The 20,314-nt window shown below is 52.6% G+C and overlaps 1 protein-coding gene and 1 pseudogene across 19 annotated transcripts; one reads left to right on the forward strand and one right to left on the reverse strand.

The window, feature by feature from the left end:
* Positions 1-1,459: 1,459 nt before the first annotated feature.
* Positions 1,460-20,314, forward strand: LOC107033938 (guanine nucleotide-binding protein G(I)/G(S)/G(O) subunit gamma-8). Of its 19 annotated transcripts, none has more exons than XM_072966800.1 (5): positions 1,519-1,830; positions 6,829-6,925; positions 7,092-7,244; positions 19,713-19,801; positions 20,125-20,314. In XM_072966800.1, the coding sequence occupies exons 1-5, from the start codon at positions 1,582-1,584 to the stop codon at positions 20,251-20,253; spliced, it is 717 nt and encodes a 238-aa protein (XP_072822901.1). In that variant the 5' UTR covers positions 1,519-1,581; the 3' UTR covers positions 20,254-20,314. The 19 variants fall into 19 exon arrangements, with proteins under 19 accessions (XP_072822900.1, XP_072822901.1, XP_072822902.1 ...); XM_072966801.1 differs by having other exon boundaries at positions 19,716-19,801; XM_072966799.1 differs by lacking the exons at positions 19,713-19,801; positions 20,125-20,314 and adding an exon at positions 8,189-10,458 and having other exon boundaries at positions 1,460-1,830.
* On the reverse strand, positions 13,474-13,918 carry LOC102533345 (large ribosomal subunit protein eL30 pseudogene; annotated as a pseudogene).

The raw sequence follows: 20,314 nt of genomic DNA on the forward strand, positions 1-20,314 counted from the left end.
TGGCTCTTTATACATGGAAGGCACTGCTTCAAGCACTTGACAAACATCTCACTTAATCCTCATAACAACTCTGAGACAGGCAATAATGCGACCCCCTTTATACAGCTAAGGAAATTAAGGCATAGAGAGGTTAAGCACGTTTCCCAAGGTCACACAACTAGAAAGTGGCAAACCTGGGGATCACCCCAGGCAGTCTGGTTCTGGAATCTGCTCTCAGTCACTAAAGCTGTTTTTCCAACTCAGGGCCAGAAGGTCACTTGGTGCACGGAGGATCATAAAAAACGGAGGGTCCTACGTCTTCTGGGCTCTGGTTTTCAGGGAGTCAAGGTCTATATGAGACATGGATATGAATATTGGCGCTAGATCTTGAAAATTGTAGGGACGTACGCTCGGCGTAGTGACACAGGCTGGCCGCCTGAGGGGGCGCCAGCCCCGCTCGCGGAGCCCGGAGAGGGAGGACGGAACCTTGGAAACGAATGTTAGGCTCAGACTCTTATGAACCACAGAACGTTGAGAACAGAGCATCTTAGAAGCCAGAGAACAAAGCCTCTTAGAACGTAGAACAAAGGCCTCTGGAATCGTAGAACGGTGAGCGCAAAGCCTCGCAGCATCTGAGAGACAAAAGAAGCTTAGATTCTGTTCCGGTGGAATCATAAAATCTTACACCCAGGGTCTTATAATTCCAGAATTTGGGACATGATCGATCTTAGACTCTTAGAAGTAAGATTGGCTATCTAATTTGAAAGGCCCTGTGCAACATGAAAACTCAGGGCACCTTGTTCACAAAATAAGAATTTCAAGACAATAACATCAGAGTGTTAAACCAAGCTCGGTGACCCTTCTAGCCGGTCGTATGCCAGCGAAGCCGGCCCCACTTAGAAAAATAATTTTATGGGAGGATGTCGGTCTTAGCTGGCCTGGCCCTACAGTTTTACAGTTGAATATCTAGGAAGGCTTCGTGGAAGAGGAGGCAAAATCAGAACTCTCTCTTATCCCTTCTGCCCCCGGCGCAGCCTCCGAAGCTGAGAGTTACGAAGGGTGAAGGGAAGGAGCAGCTGCCAAAATGTCACGTGGACCCAGTCTCTATTTATAGATTACCCCTGCCCCTCTCACGGGACAGTCCAATAGTAGTCAGAACTCTCCCGCAAGGGGGCAGAACCATCTGCTGGAGCTAGGAGACATGGACCAATGACATTGGGGAAAGGGCGGACTTGTTTCATTGTGACGCGTGGGGGCGTGGCCAGGCCCCAAAGGACGGTGTGAGAGGGGGCGTGGCGAGGCGGCCAGTCAGCCGGGCGAGTAGGCAGTTGCGAGCATGCGTAGCGTTGGGGGAGCGGGTGCACAGCAAGTATCTTCGTAAGGGAGCGTACCAGCCAATAGGCGACGGTTGCTCTGTCGCCGGGGGCGTGGCCATGCAGATAAGGCTCGGGTGGGCGGCCCAATGGGCGGGCTCCTATGCAGATGAGACGGTGACAGCCGGGCCAGCGGGCGGGCGGGCAGGCGGGTTGTTGGGGCGGGGAGGTGGGACCGGGAGAGGGGTGGCCGCGGGGCCCGGCCGGGCTGGGGCGGGGGGCCGCAGCCATGATCCGGGCCTTCTCGTTCCCGGTGAGCCCCGAGCGGGGTAGGCTGCGGGGCTGGCTAGAGGGCAGCCTGGCCGGGCTCTGCGAGTTACACTGGCTCCGAGAGAGGCAGGAGTACCGCGTGCAGCAGGCGCTGCGGCTGGCCCAGCCCGGAATGGGGGGCGCCGAGGCCGAGGACGAGGAGGACGCCGACGAGGACGAAGATGCGGCGGCGGCGCGCCGGGCCGCTGCGGCTCTGGAAGAGCAGCTGGTGAGGGGCCGCCTGTCCGTCCGTCCCTCTGCCCGCCTCTGTGTCTGTCTGTCTGTCTGTCTGTCTCGGTTGGATGCTCAGACACCCGTCCGGGTGGGGGAGGGAGGCGGGGGAAAGGAGAGGGGGTGGGGCTGGAGAGTCTGGGCGGCGGGAGGGATCAGGCCTCCCCGCCCCCAAACTGGGGAAGGGGACTGCGTCGCCTCCGCCAGACGCTGGTGTGATGTACAGGCCCATTCCATACACCCCTTCCCCAAAGAAAATCCATCTGGGCGCCAAGTATGTGTCAAGCCCGCGCTGAGTATTTGGCAGGCGTTGTCTTATTGCAGCTTGGGGGCTAGAGGGTGATAGTTCCCATTTCACAGAGAAAAAACCTGAGGCTCAGGGAGGGCAAGCGACTCACCCAAGGTCACACAGCGGAATCCACACATCTCCCCCTTCGGGCCTCCATACCAAGGCTCCTGTCTTCCCTAAGTCCTGGTGTGCTTGGAGATCTCAGGAGGGGGCGGGGTGGGGGGAGGGGATCCTGGGGCCTCCTGAGGGAGGGATTACTGCTGAGAGGAGACTCACGGTCCCTTAGGACCCCACAGTGATCTTGACCGTCTGGTGACACTTTCCCTCCTTTCCTACCTGGCCCCAGCCCTGGCCTCACCCAAGAGGTGGCAGACTGAGGCAGCATGGGAGTCTGACTTCTAGACTCCCTGGGAGATCTGGTGGTGGAAGATGAGGCAGAGGTCTCCAGAATAACTTAAGGAGCATCACCCCTCTCTATGTCATTTCTTAATTCTCCCAACCTCTTCTTGGGTCTTTTCTCCTACATTCTTTCCCCCTACTGCCACAGCTCTGTGACTTTCTGTGTGTGTCTCTGGCTTTCTCAGTCCTCTGTCTCCCTGGTCTTCCTTTGCATTTCTGCATCTCTCTCATTCTGCCCCAAGTCTCTGTCCCTCTCTCTTCCCATCCCCCTAGCCTGCCAGGCCCCAGACCCTGGCTCCACTGGCTGATCCCATCCCCAAGCCTGTGTGTGGCCAGAGCTTCCCGTTTGGGGAAACCTGAGCCGAGGTTGGGGGAAGGGGGCTCTCCCTGCCGCTGACCTCAACTGCCCCCTCCCCAGATGGGGAATGGGGAGAAAGGCTGAAGCCAGACTCTGGGGCTGCATGCCCAGCCCCTCCCCCCGGCCGGGAGAGGGACCCTGCACATTCTTCTCTGGAAACAGAAACAGCTGTGGGAGGCCCCACCCCCTCCCAAAGTTAGAGACGCATTGTGGGGGACTTCACCAGCTCACCCCACCCCAAGCTGGCCAGGCTTAGGAAGGCACCTCCCACCCCTCCGAGGAAAGGGAGAAGGCACTGGAATGGGCCAGCTGTGTCCTGCTTCCCTGTCCCCCAGCCTCTTCCTCTCTCTGCCTCAGTCTTCCCCTTCTCTGCCCCTCTGTCTACCCCCCAGTCCTCAATATCCCCGCCATGAGGTGGTAGTGGAGAGGCCTCTTTCCCCCACAATCTCCAGGCAAAGCTCCGTCCCAGCTTCAGGGAGGAGGCGGTGGCAGGCAACGGGAGGGAGACAGCGCCACTGAGGGAGGAGCAGAGAAGCGCTAAATATAAACTCCTCTGGTGTTGAGGGTTCCTGGGTCCTTCCGAATAGGGGGTGGGGGACTTCTCTGATCCCTGAGCCTCTGTCGTGTGATGCTTACCCCTCTCACTCGTCCACCCGCCCCACCCAGGAATACACTCCCTTTGAAACAAGAAAGACTGAAGCCAGAGTTGATTAGTTTCTAATAGGAAAGATGGGGATGCAGGTAAAGATTGGGGTATCTCGGAGAAAAGCAGCAAGAATCCTGAATGAGGTAGGAATCGTGTTCTCTTCCACCAAGGAAAATGGTCCCTTATCAGCAAGAAGGACTTAAGTTAGACATGTGGAGGAACTTCCTACAGCGATAAAGGGAAATGGATACAGACAAGGAGTATGTGAATGGGGGGAGCAAAGGTCTGGGAAAGTCTGTGCACAGAGGTCTCCAGGAGCCTGAACCACATTCATGTTAAACCTGCCTGAGCTGGATGGCCTCAGACCCACTTGCAGAAGGGCTTGCAAAAAAAAACGGATGAGGGGCATTGTGGGTAGGCAGGGAGCCACATTTAGGCCAAGTATCTTCTGGTCTTTTAAAGATTCATCCCCTTACAGCTGGAAGGAATGAGGTCAGACTTACAAATGGGGGGGTGTAGACTGGAGGGGTGTTGGGGGTTCCAGGCACAGGGGAGGAGGAGGCCTCTGTTGTCTCTCTTCCCAACTCCTGCTCTTCCCAGCAGTGGAGGAACTGAGATTAGACCAGGAGAACTTACCGGAAAACCCATGTTTTTACATTTATTTTTAATTACACAAGTAAAACATGATTTTCTATTTTCCTTGTTAGCAATTCGTGGCTTTCATGTAATGATAAAAGCCAGCATTTATTAAGTGCTTAAAAGGAACTCCTGTTTAAACTCATTTAATCCTCACAGCAACCCCTTAGCAGAGGGAGTTGAATGATGCCCATGTTACAGATGAGGAAATCGAGGCCCAGAGAGTTGAAGTCACCTGCTTAAGGTCACACAACTGGGAAGTGGCTGTGTGACCCTTAACAATTTGACTCCAAGCCAGGCCTCCCTAAACACTTCATCCTACCATCTAGTCCCCTCATTCCTCCTTGACCCCCTAAATGCACACTCTCCCCTGTGATCAACACCGTTGTCACCCTGGTGTGAGTTCTGCATCTATCTGCAGAAACAGTTTACACACCAAGAAATGTAGAGTTTTACTTTTGACATATTCCAGTTTTTTGGAAGAGGTTCCAAAGACTGTGGCAGTGGTTCTCAAATTGTGACCCACTGGATTAGCAGCATCTCATGGGAACTTGTTAGAAATGCAAATTCTCAGGCTCCTACCTGGAATCAGAAGCTCTGGAGGCCGGACCCAGTAATTTAGGTTTTAACGCGGCCCCCAGGTAGTGCTGACTCACCCTTACACATTTGGCATTTTTCTTTTTCCACTTGGCGATATATCTTGGCGATGGTTCTATATAGAAATTGCCTCACTCCATTTTAACCGCTGTATTGTATTCTACTGTATTCCTTCCTTCCTTCCTCAGACACTTCCTGAACACCTACTTTGTGCGAGGTGCTTTTCTAGGCACTGGGGTGGGGTGGGGTGGGGTTGGGGGTAAGGGATGGCACAGCCATGTACAAAACAGACAAAAATCTCTGCCCTCCTGGGGCTGGAGCTGACATTCTAGTGAGAAAGATAATAAATAAATGACAGCCTGATAGGTCCTTTTAAGTCAGGAGGTCATTACTGCTATGTAAGGAAGAAAGCGGGGCAACCCAAGTGCAGAATGATCGAGAGCTATTTTGGAAAGAGTGGTCAGGGAAGGGAGCATGTAAAGATCTGAATGAAGCAAGGGAGTGAGCCAAGAGGATATGCCGGGAAACATCCTACAGAGGAAGGAGCATGCGCGGAAGGTTCAGGAAACAGCAAACAGCCAGGAGACTAATGTGGCTAAAGCAGAGCAAGGGCACGGATTAGTGGGGGACAGGACGTGGGGTATATGGGTGACCCTTGATGTTTTTTAGCCACCTCTGATGCTGCAGTTTGGCTGCATTCCTGGGCTCTGCTCAAAGATGAAACCACCCTGAGCATCTCTGTAGACCCAGGGCAGGCGCTCAGGGTGGAGAATTTGTTGACTTTCCTCCCATAAACAAGCCCAGATGGGGGCTTCTGTTCTGGGGGGAGGGGTGAGGACTGGAGCTCAGGAGAGCAGCCACGGGAGTAGGAAGCTGAGGGTAGGGGGAGTGTCTGCGGGGGAGCCGGCCAGTCTTTCTGCCCTAAATAGGCAAGGCTGGGCGTCTGCCCTCTCAGCCCCTCCCCCTTCCTCCCTTCCCTCCCTCTCGCCGCCTGCCGTCCAGACAAGCCGCTTTTGTCTGAGGGTCAACCGTCAGCCTGAGGCTGCCGCCACCTCTGGCCTCACCCAGATCCATGTGAGACTAGGATCCAAGTCCTAGTGTCTTGGAGACCCCATCTTGTTTCAGCCCCTACTCCCACCACCAGCCACTCCCCTTAAAGGGTTTTCACCCTCATTTATTCACACCTGATAGGAAATGGTCTTTTCCTGCAGCAAGAAGGATCCAGTGTAGACTCAAGAGAAATTTCTTATGGGAAAGAGGGGCTGTGGCAGACGCTGGGGACTTCTGGGTGGGAATGGAGCAAGGGCAGGAGGAGGATGTGATCCCTGCTTGGGGCAAAGGAACCTCCTGGGGCTCGCTGCTGCAGTACCACTAAGGCTAGACTCAAAGAAGGACTTTCCAGTAGGCACCAGGGGATTCTTTCTTTGAGAGGAGGAACAAAGACTTATATGAGTTATGGTCAGCCTATTTTATCCAAATGAGGGAAAGAGTCAGTCTGTAGCAGGAAAGACTTGTGGGATATTTGCAAAAGGACCTTCCCTTGATGATAAGGGGCAGAGGGGAGAGATGGGAACATCTGCGAAGGGAGAACCAAGGACCAGGAGAAGGCAGACCAATGGATGGCTAAGAGATCTGCTAGTCCTGAACACCAATTTTTAGCAGTGAACTGCCCTTACAGCAAGAAGACCTGAAGTGACACTTAAAGCAGGACATTCTCATAGGGGTTATGAGGCCATGAGCACCAGATGGAGGGAACAGCTGATGGGGAGAGAACAAGGGATAGGGCCTTCCGAAGCCTTATCGCTCACACCTAAGAGGGAATGAGGTGGCTGCAGCACGAGGGACTGGAGTTAGACAGCCAGAAGGACTTTCTAAAGGGTGAAGGAACAGAGGACTTGAGTCACATCCTGGAAGCAGTACTAGGGTACTGCTTTTACCTTTTCAAAATCAGAACCTCACTGTCAAAGCAAAGCTCTGCCCATGAACTCCTAGAATAAGGGACCAGTTGGCAGATGACTGGGCAGGGGTGGGGAGGTGTCTTCTGACCATCTTGCTCTCCCCATCTCCTCAGGAGGCCTTGCCGGGGCTCATCTGGGACCTGGGCCAGCAGCTGGGAGACCTGAGCCTGGAGTCTGGAGGCCTGGAACAGGAGAGCGGGCGCAGCTCAGGTGAGCGTGGTTACAGGTAGTGGGGTCTGCCTGGGACATCCCAATTTTTCCCACTGTCTCCTGTGTCTCAGGCTCTCCTCTCTCTGCCTCTTGATCTCCTTTCCCCACACTTGGTTTCCCCTTCCAGGCCCCTCTGATTGTCTCTCCCCCTTTCTTTGGAATCTAGGCTTCTATGAAGACCCCAGCTCTACAGGAGGTCCAGACTCACCACCCTCGACCTTCTGTGGGGACAGTGGCTTCTCCGGATCTGGCTCCTATGGACGCTTGGGTCCCTCTGAACCCCGGGGCATCTATGCCAGCGAGAGGCCCAAGTCCCTAGGTAAGGTGGGTGGGGTTGGACCCCGAGAGCCAGGGGATGGACAGTAAGAGGATGCTTTTGAGCACAAGCAGCTGAGTCAGACCGACCTGGATTCGAATTCTGGCTGTGACAGTCCCTTTTTCTGTGATTTTGAGCATGTTGCTTCTTTTTGGGCTTTTGTTTCTGTGTCTATTAAAATGGAATTAATAACAGCACTTACTTCATAGGTAAGTTTTGACTCTGCCCTAAGGCACTGAACTTGGCATATGGTAGCCATTCAGTAAACAGAAGTTGCTGTTTCTTAGTCCCTTCCATGTGCTATCCTAGCACATATCCTAGAGAGAGGGATACAGCAGTAAAGAAATCCCTGACTTCAGGAAGCTGACATTCTAGCGGGAGAAATAGATAATATACAAGATAAGTAAGTAAAATATATAGGATATTAGATACCGACATGTACCATGAAAAGAAAATTAGAAAAAGGGATAAGGGTGTGTCCCTTTGAGTTGGAGAGAGAATTGCACTTTTATAAAATCCGGCCAGGGAGGGCGTCACTGAGACTGTAACATTTGAGTGGTGCTCTGAAGCAGGTAAGGGAGTGGGCCAAGCAGGTATCCTGAGGGAAGAGCGGTCCAAGCAATGAGAACCGCAAGTTCAAAGGCCCTGAGGCTGGAGTGTGACTGCCTTGTGCATCGGGAGGTGGGTGTAGCTAGAGACCTATGAACATAGAGGAGAAGGGTTAGAGTTGGAGGTCAGAGACACAGAGGCAGGAAGGACCATGCAGGGTCTTGTGGGCCACTGTGATGTTCTGTCATGAACCTGGTATGAGGGAAGGGGTGAGAGCAGGGTTTTGATGGGAGTGGAAGAGTAGAGGAGGCGGTAGGCAGTCTGCCCTTCCTAGGCTCATTGAGAAAGGGCTTTGAGAGCCTCTCCACTCTCTTCCTTTTTTTGCCTTCCTCCCCTAGGAGACGCCAGTCCCAGCGCACACGAAGCGGTGGGCGCTCGGGCAGCTGTGCCGCGGTCCTTCTCTGCGCCCTACCCAACGGCAGCGGGGTCTGCGGGCCCGGAGGCCTGCTCCTCGGCGGAGCGACGGGCCCGTGCGGGGCCCTTCCTGACGCCCAGCCCCTTGCACGCCGTGGCGCTGCGCAGCCCGCGGCCGTGCGGCCGTCCTCCCGCGGACTCGCCGGACGCAGCGGGCGCGGGGCGGCCCCTGGACGGCTACATCTCGGCGCTCCTGCGCAGGCGCCGCCGCCGGGGGGCGGGCCAGCCCCGGACCAGTCCCGGGGGCGCGGACGGGGGCCCGCGGCGCCAGAACAGCGTGCGCCAGCGGCCACCCGACGCGTCCCCGCCCCCCGGAGGCGCGCGGCCCGCGCCCGAGCCCCCGGTGGAGCGCGCGGGGGTCCGTTCCGCCAGCCCGGCCCCTTTGGGCCGCTCTTGGGCCTCGCCGTGGGAGTCGGAGGTGGCCCCCGAGCCCGCCGCGCCGCCCGCTATCCCCTCACCCCCCGACAGCCCGGTCGAGGGCCGCCTGGTGAAGGCGCAGTACATCCCGGGAGCTCAGGCCGCCACACGCGGCCTCCCGGGCCGCGCGGCGCGCCGCAAAGCGCCCCCGCTGACCCGGGGCCGCAGTGTGGAGCAGTCCCCACCCCGGGAGCGTCCCCGAGCCGCGGGCCGCCGCGGACGCATGACCGAGGCCATAGGCCGCCGAGGCTCGCCCAGGGCTCGCAAGGCCGCGCGCTCCCAGTCTGAGACCAGCCTTTTAGGCCGCGCCGCCGCGGTTCCTCCAGGTCCCCCCAAATACCCCACAGCTGAACGAGAAGAGCCTCGGCCGCCGCGGCCTCGCCGTGGTCCGGCACCCACGCTCGCGGCTCAGGCTGCAGGGTCCTGCCGCCGCTGGCGCTCCACGGCCGAGATCGACGCCGCCGATGGGCGCCGAGGCCGTCCCCGCGGCCCCGCCGCCCGAGCCCCGGCCCCTGGCCCATCCCCGTCAGCTCCTCAGCGCCGTCTGCTCTACGGCTGCGCAGGCAGCGACTCGGAGTGCTCGGCTGGGCGTCTGGGGCCCCTCGGACGCCGGGGGCCGACAGGCGGCGTCGGAGGCGGCTACGGGGAGAGTGAATCGAGCGCCAGTGAGGCGGAGTCTCCTGCTTTCAGCTCCGCATCCAGCGACTCTGATGGCAGCGGTGGCCTCGTGTGGCCGCAGCAGCTAGTGGCAGCCACCGCGGCCTCTGGGCCAGCGGCTGGTGCAGGTGGAGGGGCGCCCGCGGGTCCTGCCAAAGTCTTTGTGAAGATCAAGGCTTCCCATGCGCTCAAGAAAAAGATACTGCGTTTCCGTTCGGGTTCTCTCAAGGTCATGACTACAGTGTGAGTTTAGAGATTTGCTTGGGCTCCTCCTTCATGGCCTCTGCACCACCACACCCTCAATCACTGTCCCTTCTACACCTCCCTTTTCCAAAGACCACCATTTTCTCTACTTCCAAAGACCCTTTCTCACTGCCCAATCTACTGCAGTCTTAGTTAAAAAGGCTCCCCCTCCACCACAGGGAGGAATGGGGGAGGAGCCCTGTTTGACCCAGTTCAGCTGCTGGGTGTGCAGCTCTTGGGCAAGAAAGCTCCCTCTCTGTGGGCCTCACTTTCTTCATCTGTACTGTGGGTGTACTATGGTATGCAGAAGGGATAATTCAGTTTGAATTTCCCCATTTTTGTTTTTTTAGACACTTAGTCTGTTTTTTCCCCTTCATTTCTCTCACTGAGCCCTCTTATTCCTCCTTTCCTTGCGCAGATATGGCCCCCCTCCTCATTCACAAAGTGCCCCCTTCCATGTCCCTGGACCCTTAGGAAATCCCCTTGGCACCGCAGTAGAAATCCCCTTGGCACCATCTGTCTGACCCAGATGGTGCCTGCGGAGTGCCCTGGGAAGGGAAGGAGCACTGACTTTGGGGTTCTGAGGGTCAAGTAGGAGTTGGTAACACCTAGAAAGACTCTTTCACCTCCGTCCCTGGACAATTATGGATGATTGGGAGGTAGAAGAGGGGCAGTAAGATGGCTTCTATCTCGTGGCACCCACTGTGAGAGGGAGTAGGGGGAGCCCAGGATGACCCTCAGCTGTTCCAGTTAAGTATTTTTTCTTTTTTTAAAATTACTGTATTTATTATGACGATGGTGACTCCCCAGTGCACAGGGGGGCCAGAATCTGTGTGTTTCTCTAGCCTCTTTGTAAATAAATGCACAGTGTTACATATGTGGTGGACTCTCCTTCTGTACTCAAATGGGCTTTTCCTTGGGACTAATATTTATTGAGCAACTACTGTTTGCTTTGGATATGGTAGTGTCCAGAACCAGATGGCGGATCCCAGGGTGGGTCTCAGTAGCATTTCTTACCATGTGTTTGCATACATATATTAATCTTAGTAACTATATAAATATATAGAACTATATATATGCATATGCATATAGTTACACTCTGTATATGTGAAACTATATATTTACATAATTTGAACTATATGTACATGTTGTTTTTTAGTTTCTGTTGTTGGTATCTGTGCCTGGAGATTTCTTTATGGAAAGAATTTTCATTAAGAATTGACTTTTTTTGAGGGTTTACTACTATTTAGCTTTTCTATTTCTTCTTATGTCCATTTTACTAAGTCGAATTCTTTGAGGACTTTGTTCATTTCATCTAAATTTAGATGATATATTTTCCTATCACTGTAGTAGCTGTGTAAGATTCCATGGGATGGGGGAGACCCATGATCTAACCCTACTGTCAGCTCTTCAATTCCTTTGCTATTTCAGACCTTACTGCAGTTATGTCCTTGTATATGCCTCTTTGTGCACGTATATATTTCTATAGGATCCTCTCCTAGAAATAGAATGGCTTGGTCATTATAATACGATCATTAAAAAAATTTTTTAATTGATACAGTCACACTTCCTTCCACTAAGACTACCCTCAGCTGACATTTCCAACAGCAATTTCTGAGATGCCCATTTTTCCACCCCTTCACCAAACAACAGATGCTATGAATCATTTTCATTTTGCCAATCTAGGGGGGAAAACAATGTTCTGTTTTAATTAGCATGTCTCTCTCCCTATTTTCTTGTGGTGACACAACATTTTGGATGCTTATTGGCCCACTTGTAATTGCCTGTTCACACCTTTTGCCCATTTTTCTGTTGGGGAAGCCCAATCATTATACTAACTTCATAGTTGGGTAAATAGAGACTCAGAGAAGGACTACTGTTTGCCCTGGTCACACAGCAAGAGGAAGCCCATACTAGGACCCAACCCCCACCTAACTCTAAAATCTGAAGAATGGGTATTTGTTACTGCTGCTTTGACCTGTGTGTCTACATGAGTGGGTCCACCTCTCTGTCCCTTTGAGCTCTGAGGGAGCAGGGACCAGTTCTGCTGTACTCATCTGTGTCTCTAGTGCCCACTAAGGCACTGGGGTTACAGTAAGGAACAAAACAGAAAAAAAAGCCCCTGCTCTGTGGAGCTCCCATTCTGGTAGATGTGGGTGGTGGTGTGTGTGAATAAACATACATTTTCCTTTAGAGTAACAATAAACAGAAGTTATGTTAAAAAAGACTGCTTGGGTGACATCTGAACAGAGACTTGGAGGAGGTGGGAGAGTGAAGCTTGTGGATATCATGGGGGAGAACACCCCAGGTAGAGAGGTCAGCTAGTGCAAATGCCCTGAGGCCTAAATGGTGCCTGATGTGTTGGCAAAATAGCTAGAAGCCAGCATATCTGGAGCAGTGAGTGAGGGGGAGAGAGGGGGAGATGGGGGCAGAGGGCCGTTGGGACCCCTACATTACATGGGGCCTCGTGAGCCATGATGAGGAATTTCATTTTTACTCCTAGAGAGGTGTTTTTATTTCTAGGGAGAATTCTGAGCAGAAAAAGGACTTAGGTGTTTTGGGAGGATGAGGGGGTTAACAGCTCTATTGAAATATAATTCCCTACCATAAAATTCACCCAAACAAAACATACAGTTCAATGACTTTTGTTTCAAAAAAATATTTTTCCTTGTGATGAGAACTTTTAAGATTTACTCTCTTAGCAGCTTTCAAATGTGCAATGCAGTAGTGACAACTATAGTCACCATGTTGTACATTACACCCTATGCCTTATTTTATAACTGGAAATTTGCTTTTGACCCCGTCACCCATTTTGCCCATCCCCCCAAACCCCCTGGCAACCATCAATCTGTTCTCTGCATCTATGACTTCAATTTTGGTTTTGTTTTTAGATTCTACATATAAGTGAGACCGTACAATATTTGTCTTTCTGTGTCTGACTTAGTTCACTTGTCCATCCATGTTGTTGCAAGGCAAGATTTCCTTCTTCTTTACAGCTGAATAATATTCCATTATATTTAAATTTTCTTTATTCACCATCGATGGGTACTTAAGTTGCTTCTGTATCTTGGCTATTGTATATAATGCTTCAATGAACATCAGGTTATATATATCCTTTCAAATTAGTGTTTTCATTCTCTTCAGATAAATGCTCAGTAGTGGAATTGCTGGATCTTAGGGTAGTTCTATTTTTAATTTTTTGAGGAAACTCCTTACTGTTTTCCATAATGGCTGCACCAATTTACATTCCTACCAATAGTGCATGAGGGTTCCTTTTTCTCCACATCCTTGCAAACACTTGTTATGTCCTGTCTTTTTGATAATAGCCATTCTAACAGGGGTGAGGTGATAATTCACTGTTGTTTTGGTTTTCATTTTCCTGGTGATTAGTGATGTTGAGCACCTTTTCACGTACCTATTGGCCATCTGTATGTCTTCTTTGAAAAAATGTCTATTTAGATCCTCTGCCCATTTTTTTATCAGTTTTTTTTTTGCTATGGTGCTCTTTATATATTTGGGATATTAATTTCTTATCCTGTATATGGCTGGCAAATATTTTCTCCCATTCTGTATGTTGCCCTTTAATTTTGTTGATGGTTTACTTTGTTGTGCAGAAGCTTTTAATTTGGTGTAGTCCCACTTGTTTATTACCACTTTTGTTGCCTTTGCTTTTAGTGTCAAATCCAAAAAATCATCTCCAAGACCCATGTCAAGGAGATTACCACCTATGTTTTCTTCTGGGATTTTCATGGTTTCAGGTCTTAGGTTCAAGTATTTAAACCATTTTGAGTTAATTTTTGTGAATGGTGTGAGATAGAGATCCAGTTTCATTCTTTTGTGTGTCGCTGTCCAGTTTTCCAAACACCATTTTATTTTTTTTATTTTTTTTAAATCAAGCTCTGATGTATTTTATTAAAGAAAAACTGTGCACAATTTACTTTTCACCAGTCTGTTCTGGCATGCTCCTAATAATATCAGAATCACCTGGATCAATGATAGCCAGTGTGCATACTCTGTAGTATTTTCCACAGGCTGTGCCCAGTTCAATATTATTTCCACTGTAGTGATGGACACCAGTTTTGGCCAACATGGCGTAATACTCCATTTCAGATTTCCTTAAAGCCGGGCAGTTGTTGGCGAGGATGACCAGTTTCGCTTTGCCTTGTCTGATCATTTTCAGAGTCTGCTTGTACCCCAGCACGTACTTTCCACTTTTCACAACAAGTTGGAGTCTAGAGTTGATGGACTCCAGCGACTTTTTCGTCTTTTTTGCGGCCACCATCTTCCTGCCTTAGGTGTGGGACGAGTCCCAACCAAGAGCAGCCGCCAAGATGGCCGGGGAACAAGAAAGCCCAAACACCATTTATTGAAGAGACTATCTTTCCTCTATTGTATATTCATAGCTCCTTTGTTGTGAATTAATTGACCACACATGTGTAGGTTTACGTTGGGTTCTCTATTCTGTTCCATTGATCTGTGCCTGTTTTTGCACCTGTACCATACTGTTTTAATTACTGTAGCTTTGTAATGTATGTAATATTCAGGGTCTTTTGTGGTTCCATACAAATTTTAGGACTGTTTGTTCTCCTTCTGTGAAAAATGCCTTTGCAATTTTAATAGGAATTGCACTGAATCTGTAGATTTCTTTGGATAGTATGGACATTTAAACAATTATTAATTCTACTAATTTATGAACATAGGATGTTTTTCCATTTATTTATGTCTTCTTCAATGTCTTTTTTTGGGGGGGTAATTAGGTTGTACTTATTTATTTAAAGGAGGTGCTGAGGATCGAACCAAGGACCTCGTACTTGCTAGGCATGCACTCTACCACTGAGCTATACCCTCCCACCCATCAGTGTATTATCAATGTGACTATACTATCACTACAGTAAATTTCAGAACGTTTCTATCACTCCAAGTAGAAACTCTGCACCCCTTACCTGTCATCTTCCAGCCTCCTCAACTCCTGGCAACCACTAATCTACTTTTGTCTCTATAAGTTGCCTGTTCTGGACATATAAGTGAAATCATGCAGTATGTGGTCTTTTGTAACTGCTTCTTTCACTTAACATGTTTTCAAAGTTCATCCATGTTGTAGCTTGGGTCAGCACTTGATTTCTTTTTACTGCCAAATGCTATTCCACTGTTTGGATAGACCACATTAAGTTTATCCATTCATCAGCTGATGGACAATTGGGTTGTTTCCACTTTGGTGCTATTGCGAATAATGCTGCTGCTGTGAAAATTCACTTACAAGGTTTTGTGTGAACATTTGTTGTTGTTGTTGTTGTTGTTGTTGTTTTCCTCTTAGGTAGATACTTAAGAGTGGAATTGCTGGGTCATCTGGTAACTCAGTTTAATCTTTTGAGGAGCTACCAGACTGTTTTCTAAAGTGGCAGCACCATTTAACACTTCCATCAGCAGTGTATGAGGGTTCCGGTTTCTCCACCTTCTCGCTAACACTTACTATTATTACCCTGGGACTTTGTTTTAAACAATCTCCCTCTGGCTGTTCTGTGGGGAATAGGCTGAGGGAGACAGAGGTAGAAGCTGGAAACCCAGTGAGAAACGACTGTAATAGTCCGAGCTGGAGAGCATGATGCCTGGACCAGAGTGGGGGCTGCAGGGGAAGTGAGAAGTGGCTGGATTGTGGACAGACTCTGAAGATGGAGTAAATGGGATTTGTTGCTAGATCAATTGTGGGGTATGAGAAAGGTAGAAGGAGGCAAGATTGACCCCAAAGATTTACTATCAACTGAGATGGAGTGGTAAGGAGACTCCGGTAGGAGTGGGTTTGGTGGGTGCAATCAGGGGCTCAGTTTTGGACCACTGACTTTGAGATACGCCAGACATTGATGTGGAAATGTCCAGTAGAGATTGGGTATTCCGTTCTAGAATTATTGTTGGCGCTCATTGGACGTTTCTTGAATAATTAAAGTCAGAACTGAATCAATGGGGACCATCACCATGAGGCTAGTGGATTCCTGCGCAGCACAGGGCAGGATTGAACATCCGGAGACTAAGGTTATGCTAGGGTAGAAAGACGGCTGAGATCCGCAACTCAGAAGAGAAATGGAGGTTACTCTGGGTGCAAGCAGTGTCCGCCTGTCCATCTCCCCCGCCCCCAGACTCTGGCAGCCGTCAGAGAGGGAGGGGCGATTGGGTCGTCACCCTGTCTTCCCCCGCTCTAAGCTGTGTTTCCTCCTTGGGGGCTGCCTGCGCCAAAACTGCTGATGGAAACCAGCTGCGGGAGGCGCCGAGGTTCGGCGTACGCCCAGGCCCCTCCCCGGCGCCGGCCGACCCCGCTAAGGGAGGGGGACGGGGGCGCCCTAGCTCCCCTCTGCTCTTCCGCAGCCGGGCCCCGGGCCCTGGCACGTCCGGCGCTCCTGATGCTTTCCAGATGTGAGCCTGGTTTCCCTCCCCCACCTGGCCCAGTGGTTCCCGCCGGATAGGGGGAAGGGGAGCCAGGGTCCGATATGCCCCATCAAATCGCGACCAGGGACCCAGGCCGGTGTCTTGTTTCCCTGTCCAGGCGGTAAAAACCGAATTGGGATGGGCTGACTGCGGTAGAGATGCTCCTCTCTCCACCTCGTCTTCTTCCCGGGGCTCGGGCTCCGCCCCTCCCGCAGCCCTCTCATGTGGCGAGGTTCTGAGAGTCCCAAGACCCGCCCCTCACGGCAAGCCCTGCCCATGCCACGCCCCTAGCAACCCGCCCGACACGCCCCCCTAAGCTCCGCCCCGAGCCACCACGCCCCTTTGGCCGCCCCGAGCTCACGCCCCTGGGACCCGCCTCTGCGGGACCCGCCTCCGCCGTCGGGTCCCCGGCAGAGGGCGCGGTCTGCGGTGTCTGTCTCTCCACCCGGCTCTGTGTCTCTGAGTGTTTGTGTTTCTCGTTCCCTCTCTCTGACTCTGTACTTTTCTGTCTGTGTGTCTCTCCTGTACCTACATGTCATTATGTCCCTGTCTCTCTCTGCAACCGTCTGCCTGTTTCGGCCTCTTTTAGTCCCTAGGTCGCTATCTCTCCAAATTGCCGCCTGTGTCCCTATCTCTCTCTCTGCCTCGCTCAGTCTCTCCCTGAGTCTCCCTCCTCGTGTCTCTGATTTTTGTGTCCCATTTCATCTTCCGTGTCTTTCCCTAGTCTGCATCCCCACCACGGGGGAGCCTTGCCCTCCTGTTTTCCACCTCCTCCTACGACTTTGGAGCCGACTGGGTGGGCGGCTTGGCGGACCACGGGCACCCCCGTGTGGCCGGCAGAGGACTGTCAGGAGAGGACAGTGGGCTGAGTGTGTGCGTAGCTATTGCAGACACTGTGGGTGTCCATGGGTGACACTAGGAGATGGTGTGACGCCGAGACTCACTATGTGAGTGTGTACTACTGCGATATCGCGTGTGACGCCAAAGGTTGCGTGTGACTGTGTGACCTTGTGAGATTTTATGTGACAACCAGAAACTGGGTGCAACTGTGTGAAATGTAACACCAAGAGGTTGTGTATGACTGTGTATGTGAAATGACAGATGACCTGTAGGCGACTGCATGTGACACCGTGAGGTTGGGTGTGCCTGAGACACTATTTGGGGGACTGTTTGTGACATCGAGAGACTATGTGTGGGTGAGAGGTTGTGTTTGACAGTGTGTGACACGGCGAGACCAGGAGAGTTATGCGTGTCACATGGGCAGATGATGTGTGAGCGAGGGTGAGAATGAATGGGTGTGATCCACCAAGAAATGGCATGAGAAGGAGGTGTGAGAGGCCCGGGGCGGGGGGAGGACTGGGAGTGACAGAGTGACCGTGTGAGTGTGAGACAGGATATGTCCGTCACACTGATGATGGGTAAGAAGCTGAGTGTGTGTAATACAGATCACATGGGACATTGAGAGACTGACCCAAGGTCATGACAGTGCGTGAGAGTGTGCAACTGTCCAGAGCTCCCGGAGTAAGTAAGTAGTGTGTAACACTGGAATGTTGTGGTGTGACGGTGACAGTGGTGGGTGATACAGATGATGTGAGCTCGGCAAGACACCATGAGATCTGTGTTCGACACTGTGCAGAACTGTGTTTGTACGCTTGACACTCAGAGACTGTCTGGTTGTGTGAGATGTCGTGGGTGATGATGGGCCACACTCGGAGAGACTGTGAGGGACTGTGTGGCATTTTGAGAGACCGTGTGACTCTGGTGCTGTGGGAGGTTGTGTGTTAAACACAGGTGGTTCAGAAAACAGTGTGGCAGCATAGGGTGACACAGCGAGATTTGGTGCTTCTCTGTGCAAGGGACTGTGAGGGTGAGTCTGTGTGCTGAGAGGGTCATTTGTGATGGGGTGACAGTGAGGCGGTGGGTGTGACAGGGTGGTAGGGCATGTCATGGAGTGAGAGACTGTGTGGGACACACAGAGATTTATGTCACTGTGGAATAAATACAGCAGAGCATGGGGCACATCTTTAGAGACTTTGAGTGTATGTGAGTATATGTGTGTGTGAGAGAGAGAGAGACAGAGATATAGACAGAGACAGAGATTGAGAGGGGAGACCGAGAGAGCTAGAGGAAAGGAGAGAGACACAGAGAACAGGAGTGACATAGACACGAGAGACACAGAAACCGAAAGACAAAGGGGGACAGACAGACATGACGAGAGGACCTAGACAGACCTGAGGCGGTCAGGGTGATGGAGATGGTGGTGGCAGTGGCAGGAGGAGGCGGGTCCTCAGGGGCTGTGCCCCGGGAGAGGGAGCGGGGCGGGGCTGCGGGGGACCCAGACGCTGCCTCCCAGCCTCTGCCACTGGCCCGCCATCCCAGCCCTGAGCAGCAACAGGTAGGAGGCTCTGGTCCTGGCCCCAACAGGTCGACAGATCATCCCTCTGCCCCATCCTGTCACAGTCCGTCTGCCTGGGAATGAATGAATGAATGAGTGAGTGAGTGAGTGAGTGAGTGAATGAATGACTTTCTACTTCTGCATCTCCATCAGCCTGTCTCTCCCTCTGTCCTTCCATTTACCCCTCTCTGTCTCCCTTCATCACTCCATCTCTCCTGCCCCTCCACTTCCTTCTCTCTGTTCCTTCTGTCCTCTGTCCCTTTATCCCCTTTGTGCCTCCCTCTCCTCCTCTGTCACTGCCCCTCCCTCTGCCGCTCCCTTTTTCCTTCTGTCTATCCTCTCCCACCTCCATCACTCCATCCCTCCCCAACTCTTCCATCTTCCCTTCTCTATCCTCCCTCTGTCCCTTTGTCTCCTCTGTGCTTCTCTCCCCCTGAATCACTCTGTCCATTTCTTTACCCCTCTGTTTCCCTCTCTCTACCCCCTCCATCATGTCATCCCTTCCCCATCTCTCCATCTTTCTATCCTTCCTCAGTCTCTTTATTTCCCTCTGTGCCTGTCTCTCTGTCCCTTCGTCTTTTCCTCTGCCTCTCTGTTTGTCCCTCTCTCCATCCTCTGCCCTACTCCCAGTCATGGCTGGGTGGCCCCCTCTCCAGTGCTCTCTCCGGCTGTTAATGAGCGGAGGAGCCTTTGAGGTGGCCAGAGCTGGGGTGGGGGGCTCCCCGAGGGGGGCAGAGGGGGCAGCTGCTGCCAAGGCCCTAATGAGGCCCCCTCTGCGCCCCTCCCGCAGCGATCTTAATTCCTTGTTCTCCCTGGAGCCACCGCTAATTGGCCTTGGGAGGGGCCCCCTCCTGCCTCATGCTCTATCTCTGGGAGGTGAGGACACCTGGATCCCTGGATCCTGATCCAACACCTGTGGCCCTGTCCTTCTGTCCCTCCCTTCACCTGTCTCTCAGCTTCCCATCTGTGCTTTCCTCCTGCCTTCCCTCTCCTCTCTCTGTTCCTCCTCCTACCTGCCTCGAGGTACCCCATCTGTGCACCCCTCCATCCCTCCTCTTGCCCCTCTCCTCTCTGTTCATCTGCCTCTCTTTCAGCCGGCATTTTGGTTCCCCGTCTGTGCGAGTCTTCATCTCTCCCCTTTTCTTCTGTTTTCCTGTCCCTCCCTCCACCTGTTTCTGGGCACTCCATTCGTGGGCCCTTCTACGCACGCCCCTGTTACTGGGTCCCACCACCAACGCCACCTCTATCTAGGGAATCAGCTTTGCCCTAGCCTACCGCTCAGCCCTGACTCCCGCCAGCTTTTAACCCTTTCCCCGCAGCAGCCATGTCCAACAACATGGCCAAGATCGCGGAGGCCCGGAAGACGGTGGAACAGCTGAAGCTGGAGGTGAACATCGACCGCATGAAGGTGCTGGGTCGGCGTAGGGAGGAAGGCAGGGGCCCCGGGATTGGGATCTGGACTGGGCAGTGTTGGGAGTGCGGCCGGGAGCCGAGAGGTGATGAGGAGATCCCCTTAGATCCTCTTAGGAAACAGACTGGACTCGGAGAGCTGGGGTGCCTAGACAAGGGGGCGGAACCGAATAAGGGGTGGGGCGTGGCCAGGCTGGGTAACGGAAGGGGCCTGGACGAAGAGGCAGGGTCTGGTAATGGGCGGGGGCCCGACCCGGGGCGGGTCCGGGTAATGGAGGGGCAGGCAAGGGGCGGGGCGTGGACGTCACCCGATGCCCGCAGGTGTCGCAGGCTGCGGCCGAGCTCCTGGCCTTCTGCGAGACTCACGCCAAAGACGACCCGCTGGTGACGCCCGTACCCGCCGCAGAAAACCCTTTCCGTGACAAGCGCCTCTTCTGCGTCCTTCTCTGAGCCCTCCCGACAGTATACCCTCCCCTGCCAAAGTATGAACCCAATAAACGTGATGACTGTG

Source organism: Vicugna pacos, chromosome 9 (assembly GCF_048564905.1).
Source record: "Vicugna pacos chromosome 9, VicPac4, whole genome shotgun sequence".
Classification (NCBI taxonomy): domain Eukaryota; kingdom Metazoa; phylum Chordata; class Mammalia; order Artiodactyla; family Camelidae; genus Vicugna; species Vicugna pacos.